The 12,143-nt window shown below is 36.0% G+C and overlaps 1 protein-coding gene across 3 annotated transcripts in view; it reads right to left on the reverse strand.

Moving 5' to 3' along the window:
* LOC142014607 (uncharacterized) overlaps positions 1-12,143 on the reverse strand; it is a 75,458-nt gene that overhangs the window by 45,919 nt on the left and 17,396 nt on the right. The window contains exons 11-16 of one of the 3 annotated variants that reach the window (XM_074997466.1): positions 11,872-11,981; positions 10,950-11,067; positions 9,699-9,790; positions 8,522-8,673; positions 4,213-4,366; positions 2,793-2,916 (exon numbers count right to left, since the gene is read on the reverse strand). In XM_074997466.1, coding sequence (XP_074853567.1) covers positions 2,793-2,916; positions 4,213-4,366; positions 8,522-8,673; positions 9,699-9,790; positions 10,950-11,067; positions 11,872-11,981 — 750 coding nt within the window. The remainder of the gene's footprint in view (positions 1-2,792; positions 2,917-4,212; positions 4,367-8,521; positions 8,674-9,698; positions 9,791-10,949; positions 11,068-11,871; positions 11,982-12,143) is intronic. The other 2 variants (XM_074997465.1, XM_074997464.1) reach the window with 2 other exon arrangements.

Genomic DNA, 12,143 nt, shown 5'->3' on the forward strand with positions numbered 1-12,143 from the left:
CTGTCATCATAGTACATCAATTTTACAGATTAACCTCAGAGAATAATTTTTTATTTAATATTTTTGAAAATTCTTACCATTTCAATTTTTAATTGAAATTAAGTATAGAATTACTTTTAAAGTAAACTTTTTCAAAATTAAATGTGAAATTGACTATCTTAAAATAATTTAAATTGAATATACAAATAATATTAAGCAGTACATGTTTGCTGCCAACTGTTAAATAAAGTCAAACCACTAAACTGCTGTCTAAACCTTTAGAATCAGTCTGTGTTAAACCCAGCATTCACACTTCATTTCATTTCACTCAATCAGTTCAATTCAATGGCTAGCTCATTCAGTGTTAAGAAACCAGAACAATCAGTTCAATTCACTAACGACAGGTAAGGCTTCCTTTGTTTACTAAAACAGTGTTAAATGCAAAACACGTTCTGGTATCTTGTAGTCCTCTCATTAAAGTGTTAAATGTTTTGTGCATTTTTAATCAAATTTGAATTTCCATTGAAGAGATGAACAAGTAAAAATCAACATAAAATATAAAACTTACAAATTTGATTAAAAAGTAAGCTAAACTCTATAACTGCTTAAATAATATGCATACACATAACATAGATAGAACCTCTCTATTTCAGCATTATTTTGTCCAGCAACATCCGTAATCCGGCATGATTTTCGTTAGGTGGACGACCACTTACCATGGGTGTGGCCAAACCTCCCGTGGTCCCATAAAGTTTGTTCACAGCCACCAGTTCTGGCCCTCAGTGTTCTGTGATGGTATTTAGCTCTAATTTACCCCTAAATGTCTTCTAAAAGCCCAATAAGCAACAGAAGTGTTTGTAACTCTGCTAGATAATATTGACCTCCAGTCGTCTGGCAAATTCTCTCATTTGGCACCTGGCAGTTCCTTAGCGTGCCGGACTAGAGAGGTTCCATGTGTATACTGTCCTGATTGCCAAACACCAAAAAAGAAACATTCAATCAATGTGCAGACTATATTTAGCTGCAAATCATTATGTTTTAATAATTATCAACTAATAAAATTACAAATGCAAAGCAAAATTAAATCAATCAAGGTTAGCTGCTTGCTGATTTCAATAATCATTAAATAGATTGTTTTAATCACTTTGATTTAAATCAATTCATTTTGGAGCCTAAGGCACTGGGCCAAATCATTCCCACTCTTACATCAGTGAAGTAAAAAACTTCAGCCAAACTGTTCTTCCTCCCAGTTCTATCACATTTCTTCAGGTCAAGTTTCTTTCTAGTTGAAAAGCACTAGTTTTTCACATCTGCATATTCCTTATGCTATTTTGACAAAGGACGTTTCACAGTACATCTAAATTATCTGCTCAACATTTGTGTGTTGCAGTACTTCATGTGAACAACTTAATCATGCAACTTCTGGTTTAAACCTGTATCTGATGTAAAAGCCTGTACAATTGAAATCAGGGCTATTCAGAGCTGCAAGTATCTTTCCCAAATCCTAAAAACAGCCTTAATTTTTCCTATCAAGATCTTAGTTTCCAACCAGCAACTTTGAGAGCACTTACTCAGCATGCCCAAAGGGGGGGGAATCATCTGATCCATAAGAACACAATACAAAAAAAGACTGGAAATTTCTTGAACAGTTTATGTTGATTTCAATTAAAACTTTTTTCTTAATTATCTTTTAAAAAAACAAAACAAAACAAAAAACACCTCAGCTTCAAAAAATTTTAAAAGCCAAGACGCTGTGTGCATCGGTATTGACTGTATCAGAGGAGTAGCCATGTTAGTCTGTATCTCCAAAAACAAGAAGTCCCGCGGCACCTTATAAACTAACAGATATTTTGGAGCGTAAGCTTTCATGGACAAAGACCCGCTTCATCAGATGCATTTACATTTCGTCATTTACAAATTGTACATACTCTCATGTGATCACTGTCCCAGCAGAGGCTTCTGTCGCCACAGAGCAAGCTGTGTAGACAGGGTTCTGTCGACCAAAACCCTTAGGGGCTCTTGACAAAGGGGGTTTTGGTCAACAAAATCCTGTCTACACAGCTTGCTTTGTGGCAACAAGTAGCCTCTGTCAGAACAGTGATCACGCACACGTATGCAAATGAGGCATGCAATTTGTACATAAGCGCCTCATTTGCATTGTTGTGTAACCTCATTTGCATGACCCTGCCGGCAGCAGCACACCATGTAGATGTAGCCTTAGTTTGCAACAGATTTTTGCAAAACAGCACTAAGAAATCCCAGGAATATTACTTGATTTTTGTTTTAAATCATAACTAAGGAACCACTTGGAACAGATGAACTTGACTGATAAACCACCAAGATATAACCACAACCTTTCACAGATATCAGAATAAAGAGAGGAAAAAATAATGTACGTACAAATATGCATCGGCATTTAATCTTAAAACTGAAGTGACACAGAAGTGGAATATAATGGTTTTGATGGACAATAAGATTGTAGAGTGTGAAGTCACGTCAATAAAAACAAGACTACACATAAAATATTATATATAGCTTACCATACAGGACAATACATTTTGATGAGGACAAGGACTGGAAGCATCTCAGATGTTAAACCATGACTGTGTTCTAGTTCTGAATCAAAACTAGACAGTTCATTCAGCACGCACATGCTTCAAAACGAAACAGAAGAAAATACAAGCCAAACAAAATTCAACAAAGATTAGAACACACCACAAAATGGGTTGTTAGGTTAAATTTGAAAAAACAAAAATAAACATAAGATAAAGATGCTGTGCATGCTTCAATAAACGGTCTAGTGGTTATCACACCTGCATTAGGAGAAGTGTACTCTGGCCACCAACCTCCCATGTTCTCTCCTTCAGCTGAATCAGTGCTATCCAAGGCGACATTCAGCTCCTGAAAGCATTGTTTTCTATCAAAGCTGTATTCTTCCTACACACACAGGATATGAGAGCAGAGATCAATATAAAAGGAAGACAATATGCTTAAGAAACACACTCAGCTGTCAAAAGGGACAGTTGCAATTAAAATTATATGACTGGCTTCTGTAACAAGGCAGAATTTCACAAATTAATCTAAATCTGGGATATGAGCAGTATGTAAATATAGAAAAATTCTTCCTCTAAGATGTGAACAAGATATTGATGCCTCTTAACTCTACATGCACATTAACAGTAACAGAGAGAAACCTGCATTAGTCTGTATTCCATCAAAAAAAAAAAAAGCAGTCATGTAGCACTTTAAAGACGAACAAAATAATTTATTCGGTGATGAGCTTTTGTGGGTCAAAAGAAGTGGGTCTGTCCCATGAAAGCTCATTACCTAATAAATTATTTTGTTCGTCTTTAAAGTGCTACGTGACTGCTTTTTCGTTTCGCACATTCAGGCTGTCTCTACACTTGCATTCCTCTTTCAAAAAAGGCATGCAAATGAGGGAAAGCAAAAATGCAAATTAGGTTTACATACCAGGTGCCTCATTTGCATACTCCTCTTTCAAAAGAAGAAAAGCAGGGTAGACACAGCTGTTTTGAAAGTAAACCCCATCTTCAAAAGAATCCTTCTTCCTAAAAATATGGAAGAAGGGTTCTTTCAAAGATGAGGTTTACTTTCAAAAGAGGCACATCTAAACTGCTCTTCTTCTTTTGAAAGAAATGCTTTTGAAAGAATATGCAAATGAGGTACACAATATGTAAATCTGCACCACATTTGCATTTGATATCCTTCATTTGCATACCTCCTTCGAAAGAGGAATGCAAGTGTAGACACAGCCTAACAGATAAAGAGCACAGACACCCTTAAGAAACATCAATGATTACCTCAAAGACGAACACCAGAATTAATTAATGCTCTTTCAAGATCTTTTCACTGACAAGAATAATAAATAAAATCTTTCTTCCTAAGCAGAAAACAGTCCTTATTAACTAAGATACTTAAATTCAAATGTGTGTTGTTCCATTTGAAATTCTGTAGTGTTTTGTTCTAAAGTCATACATTAATTTTATGGCATGAAGGGAGGCCTCTGATGCTACTAAAATTTACCTGTGTCCTTCAGGACCATCTATATCTTTGCAAAATTTACCGCTATAAATCCTTCTTTTGCCTGATGTCTTTCGGTTTATCCTACTATAAAGCCCCATGCATACTTCTGGTGCCAAATAAATAACAGAACTATTAGTGTTCCTGATTAGCATATAGGTAAAATATGTTTTTTTATTTCTACCAACTTACCTGATGTTTCCTGCTGGCCTGGTTAATCTTCCTTCTTGCCTGCTGCAGCCTGCCAGTTCCTTGAACTGCAGTCAGTTCCTCCTCCAGCTCCTGCTGCCCTGAGACTATGGCTGGATCAGAGCAGCCAGGAAAGAACCAGTCATCCTCAATCAGTTTTGTGCCACAGGAAAGTAATTACATTTACACATCAGACACACATTCGATACAAGGAGATCAATGACAGACTGAAGTCCCTATGAATGACTGACAGGAATAAGGTTATAGGAGCAATCCAAAGCACCTTGTGATTTCCCCTAATGTTACATGGTATTTAAGAATAATTTGTATAACAGTCTTTCAGAAGTAAATTATAGCATGACTTTTGCAGAAGCATTTTTGAAAGAGACTATAAAAGAGGGATTTGTATTTTGAAACCATAACAAAAATGCAGCCAATTAATTGCCAAATTACAATTCAATTCATTCTGCCAGGTTAAAATACAAGTAATTTTTACGATAAAGACATCAGATGACATTGCTATATTTTTGTCCAGCTGACCAATCACATGCATTTTATGGTAATGAAATGCTTCCTGCTTATAGCTTTAACTTTACTGTGAGCTATAATTCCAGAAAATTCGAGGAAGTCACAAGCATGGGCACAACACTGCAAACTGGCATCAAACCATCTTATCAAATATTAAGTATATGATTCTTGATAAAACAACTATAGACTCACTTGTAAATAACACACACTGAATAAATTCAGAATATGAAAGCTTAAATATGTATCTTATACAGTGTTAGAAATGATTTTTCCATCTTAATTGCATTCCCATCTGTTTTGTGATAAGACAAAATGTGTGATAGGTAGGGTAATAGATGTTTCAAGCAAAGCAGACACACCAGCATGAAAAAAGAGAAACAAAAAGGTGGCTCCATATTTTAATCACTGCAGAGGCCATATCGCCTCTCAAATTTGACAACCAAATTAGTCCAATCCAAAGTAAACTTTCCCCACAGTCTATTAATGAGGTTAGAAAGTGATCAAATTCAACCCTGCTATGAACACTGACAAAAGGCTGATTCCCACTAGCATGCACATGACAATGCAAGTTATACTACCCCATAAGAATAAAATTTATTTTTACCACATTTAGCTGATTGATATCGGTAGGAATTCTTTTTGCTTTTTTTCCCCCTTCCAATGACAGAATGAAATACACAACTACAAGTTTATAAAGAAATGTAGATACTGGAATTTTATGACTAGGTAGAATTAAATCACACTTCTAAAAAGTGTTTTGTATGGGGTACTACTAAGTTAAGATTCAAGTATTTTATACTACCACCACTTTAAACTAGTAAAATTAAGATTCGCTAGACAGCTGGTTTAGTATGGGGGAGTTGTATGTTAAGGTAAAGAAGTCATTTTTGGCTTATGCCATGTTTTGGCTTATGCATTACAATAATTCAGGGTTGAGTGGCAAACACCGCTTGGCAATCTTCTTTGTTTTTATTTAAACATGGTTTCCACTAGAATTAAAATAAAAATAAAAATAAAAAATGCAGGCATTTCTTCAGGTTTGTAAAACTGAAAAATTCTCATATGCTTCCTCACATTGAGTTGTACCTTTCTTTAAAAATAGGACCAATTAAATCAATGGAACCATTTGTGGAGCAGGATGCCATTTGGTGTGAATATCAGAATTCAGTATTTACTTGTGCAAAAACAAAAAAATTTTTTAATGTAAAACTTGACAGAGTCTCAATAATTTGGCAATGCAGAAAAGGAATGAAATAAGTTATCATTTAATAAGTTACACCAATACCAAAATGACTAATGACTTCTCCCATTACAAAGAACCAGAAATCTGAGGATCCTAGAGCTCTCTAGTAAGATATATTTTTCTCACAACATTTCTGGCTAATTTAACATGTATTTTAACAACTACCGTCAATATAGTTTTCTAAAGTCATACATATGTCACTCCTTGGAAACTTTAACCTGCAATTATGTCTGATAGAAAAGCTGATCACTTCAGCCCCATGGCTCAATACTGCAAACAATTTTACACATTTTTCGTTACTCAGACACACTGCCAGTAACAGAATTATGAATAATGTGACTATAATTTCTTGCATCTGTTAGTCTGTATCTTCGAGAGCAACAAGAAGTTCTGTGGCACCTTACAGACTAAGAGATATTTTGGAGCATAAACTTTTGTGGGCACGTGAAGCGGGTCTTTGCCCACGAAAGCTTATGCTTCAAAATATCTGTCAGTCTGTAAGGTGCCACAGGACTTCTTGTTGTTCTATAATTACTTGCATGAGTATTCAGCCTGCATCAACATCCTACTACTAAGGACGATAATGATCTCAAAATGTGCTACAGGATCCAGCTCATGAAGCTCTCCACTGCACCTAATCCACGGTTCATACTAGTACACCCTATTACAGCATAGGGGACTAAAACGGCAGCCTCCAATGAAAGCCGCCACAGATCCATTCACTGGAGTTACCAATGTAGCCTCTCTAAATGGCTTTGAAAGATACTATTCAAACATACAGTCATATTTAGTAAACATTTATTTTAAGTCCTGTCTTTTGGTAGAGTGAATATTCAAGATATGGAGTTACTTTATTCATAAACAAAAACAAAAGCCTTGCATAAAACTAAAATAAAAAACAACCACCTATTCCCATTAATTTTTTATGCAATCTCTAAATAAAAGAGAGATCAGAATTTGATTCTTATTTATTTGTTTATTTATTTATTAAACTTAATCACTGCAAGTTATGCTGTTTTCCTTTAAACTAGTTTACAAGGTAAATATGAAGCCAGCTATTAATACAAAGGAGAATTAAAAAAGATGTTTTGTTAATATAAAAAAAGAAATAAGCATTGCAAGAGGAAAACTCAAGTTAACAAAGCAGCACTTGTTACATGTATTATTGAAAACCACATACATCAAGAGCAGCTGTTAAAAGATACTGTTGATGATTTCCTCTATGCAAAGGTCGACAGAGAAAAACAGCAACAGTATATTACAGGTTGGCACGGCTAGAACCTGCATGCACAAAACTGATGGGAAACTATGTTCTCAGTGGCTGACCAAATCGCAGTGTAGGGTAGGAGTGGAGGGGGAAGGGACGCTGCGAGCTCATCAGGTGTAACGGTAGGAAAAAAGAAACAGAAAGGTCATGCATATCCCAAAGGGAAAAAACTGCAAAACTTAAATACTGACTGGACACAGATGAAGTTTTACAACAGTTAATATTATTGCGTAAAGACCCACTGACAGCACTTAAGAAATAAATTGTACTTAAAATTAAGAGGGCTTATTCTCTCCTCAGTGCCCATGGAGTTATATGTATAAACCTCTCATAGAAATGCCCCTTAAACATTTTAGGATTTACTAAATAAACTTTGAAATCCATCAGATGAGTCTCAAAAACATTCAAGCTACAGATTAATGAAAGGCCATGCAAATTAACTGGATGTGTTTTATTTATAGATGGTGGATGACCTTTGTGCCTTCAATCCACATGCAGATACCAAAAGGGGAAAAGTTAAGATAAAATGCCACGAGGGAAGGAGAAGAACAAATAAAAATTAGTCTGAAATCTTCCATTTAAGACTTTTTCAGACAGAAAACTTTTTAAAAAAAATGTTACCACCACTGATGGCCATAAAATCTCAGATCACCTGTAATGATGGTTTTGATATAATATTAACATTTTACCACCATCTGTTGCCAGTTCTCTCCATTTGTCTCGTCAGTATCAATGGCAAGTTTGTTAGTACATCTCAAAATCTTTGGTTACTTTGCTGGTTACTGACATTCACAGAAAAGCTCTGATTTTCATGTATATTTTGCCAAAGCATCACTTTCTAATCCTTCACTGATTTTTAAACAATGCTACAGGTTGCCATATCTTGTCTAATTTGAGACAAGTAGCTAAGCAGCTGCCATTTTCATAATTAATAATTCAAGTGATGACATTAAGTTTCTAAAATAAATCCAATTACTGACCCCAGAGATAAGCAGCTCAGATTGCAAAAGCTAACAGAATAAAACATCCACCAATAAACATGATGCAAAGTGATGAATGTATGAAACAGATGGAGTCAAAGAAACAATCTAACACAGAAACTAAATTACAGTAACCATTCTATTCTGCTAACTTCACGAGTTGCATAAATCTCTGACTGAAGTGGGAAATGCAGGAAAGATAGCAATTTTGTCTGAATTACACAAACACAGCAGATCTGTAATACCTGCTGTGCTGGCATAGTGATCTAATTTTATCTTAAATACTTCATTTCACCTTCTCTCTCCTCTTCAATCTGTGCCATTCTGAGGGCTATGGCAGATTTCTCCTCTCTGACTTGGTCACGCACTTCCTCTGATTCCGGTACAATCTCTTGCCACTCCAGAAGCTGACTCTGAAACTCATCTGCACTGCCTGATTCACTGGCCTACAAGAGAAGTTGGACACAAAAATAAGGTTTACCAAAATAAGTAAGAGAATGTAAATATTCAGGCACAAACTTACACCTCTGTGTTTCACTTACGGCTCTATATAAATAACAAATACAGGTAAGATCAAATAAAGCAGATAATTTTCTTTAACATTAAAAACCAAGTTAACAGAAAAAATTTGCCAGGCCATCTTTAAAATAAAAAGTCATAAACCTTCTTGTCTGTGGTGGTTAAAAGTTGTTTTTGTTTTTACGTGAAAAAGCTATTTTTAACAAAAATGGTTTATTACCAGAATGAACACTTCCACTGAAACTCCTCACTGTGGTCCAAAAAAAAAAAAAGGGGGGGAGGGGGGCTGGGGGAGTGAGGACCGAGGGGCTACAGGAAAAATCCACTCACCTGCTTTCTCCCCTCTAAGTAAAATCTTGAAGGAAAGGACTCTTTTGTTTGTCCTACCATCAATATAAAGTTTATTGGAAAAATTGTACATGGTTTCAAAATTTTGCCATTAAAAATTTAAAACAAAAAAATTAAAATTTCCTTTCAATTTTTTTGCAAACTGCTTTGCTGGTTACACAGATATCAGTATTAATGAACAAGATCCATAATTCTCAGAGGCGATTTAGCAGAGACATTTCTAAAGTACCTCTCCTTCTCACTTTTCGATACAACTTTCTAAATTTGTAACAGAACTGAATATTTACTAGTTGATTATATCAATTTGGTTAGTATATTAAAAAGTACCATTTTGACAGCTCGAGTCACGTGTAACTAGATGAACACTAAATGAACTGCTCAAAATTACATGTATTTTCTAAATATGCAGGAACTGAGTAGCATTTTGAAACAAATTAAAACAGACTTTTTTAGCCAAATGAATCACAACTGGCATCTCAGTTCTGCACACTAGCCAATAAAATTTAAACTCAAATGCCAGTTTCTAGTAATACTGTTTTCAAGCCTACAGTTAGCACCATGAAGCTAATCAACAATTCACATGAATCAACTGTAAACAGAAAACCTGTGAGGCTGCCCTCTTTGTAACTTGTTCAAGATCAGCCTGCAGTTTCTGTTGCTGCTCTTCATATAATTCCAGCTTGGCCAGCAGTTCTTCTGCAAAAACAAACAATTATCTTCATTACTTGTTGCCAAAATAACATGGTAAACAAACAAATATCTAAAGAAAGAGTTGCAGACCAAACTGAGATCACAGAATCATCTGGATGGGAAGGTATCAATGATGTCAGTGTAGATTTATAACACTGCCATTAGTAATACATCAATAACACTCAAAACTACAAAGGGAAGTACTATTATCCCCATTTTACAGATGGGGAACTGAAGGACAGCAACATAAAGTGAACTGACCAATGTTAAACTGTAGCACAGCTGGAATCTATACTCAGATCTCCTGAATTCTTGTGCAGTCTTGTCCACATTACAGAAAACCACAGCCCACTTTGCTTCAATGACATTTTCTGCTCAGAAAGGCCAACTCTAAGGCTATGTCTGCACTACACTGATCTGTCAACAGAAGTTACTGTTGGAAGAGATCTTGCAGCAAAACTTCTGTCAACAGATCACATCCACACACTAAAGCGGATCGAAAGAGCATTCCACTCTGTTGACAGAAAGCAGCCAGATTGCCCAGCCGCGCTCTCAACAGAACAGCAAACCAGAAGCTCAGTGAATAGGGCTGCCCGGTGAATAAGAAGCCCTGTCTGTTGACAGAGGGCCTCCTGGAGCACCTACACAGCCTTTTTGTTGGTTGAAAAAGTCATTTTTCCTCATTGCAGAGAGGAAGAATGCTGCCATCAGAAGTACTGAGTTTTGTTGACAGAATGTTGACAAAGTGCACTGTATGTGGATGCTCTGAGAGTTTCATCAACAAAACCACAGTTTTGTTTTGTTGACAAAACTCTAGTGTTGACGTAGCCTAAAACTGTACGCGTCTTGAAGATGCAGGTATAATACACAGGCAATACTGAGGAGAGAAGATTACAAAGTAACTTTCTTCAAATACATGTATCTTCTGCTGCTATTTTCAATTTCATGAAGAAAATTAGTTTTTAACCTCCAAAGAATAAAGCTGAATAAATTAACTGTCATTATACAGCGTACTTCAACTTCAAAGCTGCCAAGTTGTTGTCCTTCGATACATTATCACAATAAAGATCGCGCCTTTGTCTTTTATTTTATTGAAAGTCATCAACTGAAAATCTAAGATGATGACGTAAAAACAAAAAACAGTACAATCACATTATACATTTACCATTTTGAGTTCTGAGTTCTGAAAACGCTTGTAATTTTGACTGTAGTTCTTCCTTTTCAATTTCTAATTCTGAGATACAGTTGTTTAAGGCAGATATGTCATTATTCTTTGACGATAGCTATAAAGAGAAGCATCATTAATTTCCTTCAAATACACTGAAATGTCAAAAAAAAATCCAAACTCATACAATCATTTCTCTTTTTTAGTAAGATTTAGAGTAACAAGGTTTCTAAAACAGTCAAGTGCAACAAGTTACTATAAACTGGCAGACCTCTTCCTTTGGGCTTAAGTTACTGGCTATTGCACTACTTAGAACATTCTGGCTACGTCTACACTAGCCAAAAACTTCGAAATGGCCATGCAAATGGCCATTTCGAAGTTTACTAATGAAGTGCTGAAATACATATTCAGCGCCTCATTAGCATGCGGGTGGCCGCGGTATTCGAAATTGATGCGGCTCACCGCCACGCGGCTCGTCCAGACAGGGCTCCTTTTCAAAAGGACGCTGGCTACTTCGAAGCCCCCTTATTCCTATGAGCAGATAGGAATACGGGGATTTCGAAGTAGCTGGGGTCCTTTCGAAATAGAGCCCCATCTGGACGAGCCGTGTCAATTTCGAAGTGCCGCGGCTGCCTGCATGCTAATGAGGCACTGAATATGTATTTCAGCGCTTCATTAGTAAACTTCGAAATGGCCATTTGCATGGCCATTTCAAAGTTTTTGCCTAGTGCAGACACGGCCTCTGTTGAATAACTGTTTGGAATTCACTACCACAAATCCTCTTCTTTTGAAATATTAAGTGCTTCTTAAAATCCTATTTAGGGGGCTTTTTACACTGCATTTCAGATCTTTTAATCAAATCTACAATCACAACCCATTGTAAAATAGGTACATAATCTTAAGTTAAAAATCTTACACATACAGTTTTCAGTTCATCCTCCAGCTGCTTGATTCTTGATTTGGACCATGCCTTCATTTTAAGGAATTTAGCTTCAGATTTTCTGGCCTCTTCTGTTTTCAGCTTCATTTGACCTAGCAGACAACCACCACAATCATCGTTTAGAATTCTAGTAAGAGGATCAAAGTAATTATGAAACACATTTCAGGATTCCACTCATTGGGTGCGTCTACACTTGCATTCCCCTTTTGAAATAGGTATGCAAATTGAAAATGCAAATGAGGCATAAATTTGCA

This window comes from Carettochelys insculpta, chromosome 6, assembly GCF_033958435.1.
Source record: "Carettochelys insculpta isolate YL-2023 chromosome 6, ASM3395843v1, whole genome shotgun sequence".
Classification (NCBI taxonomy): Eukaryota; Metazoa; Chordata; order Testudines; family Carettochelyidae; genus Carettochelys; species Carettochelys insculpta.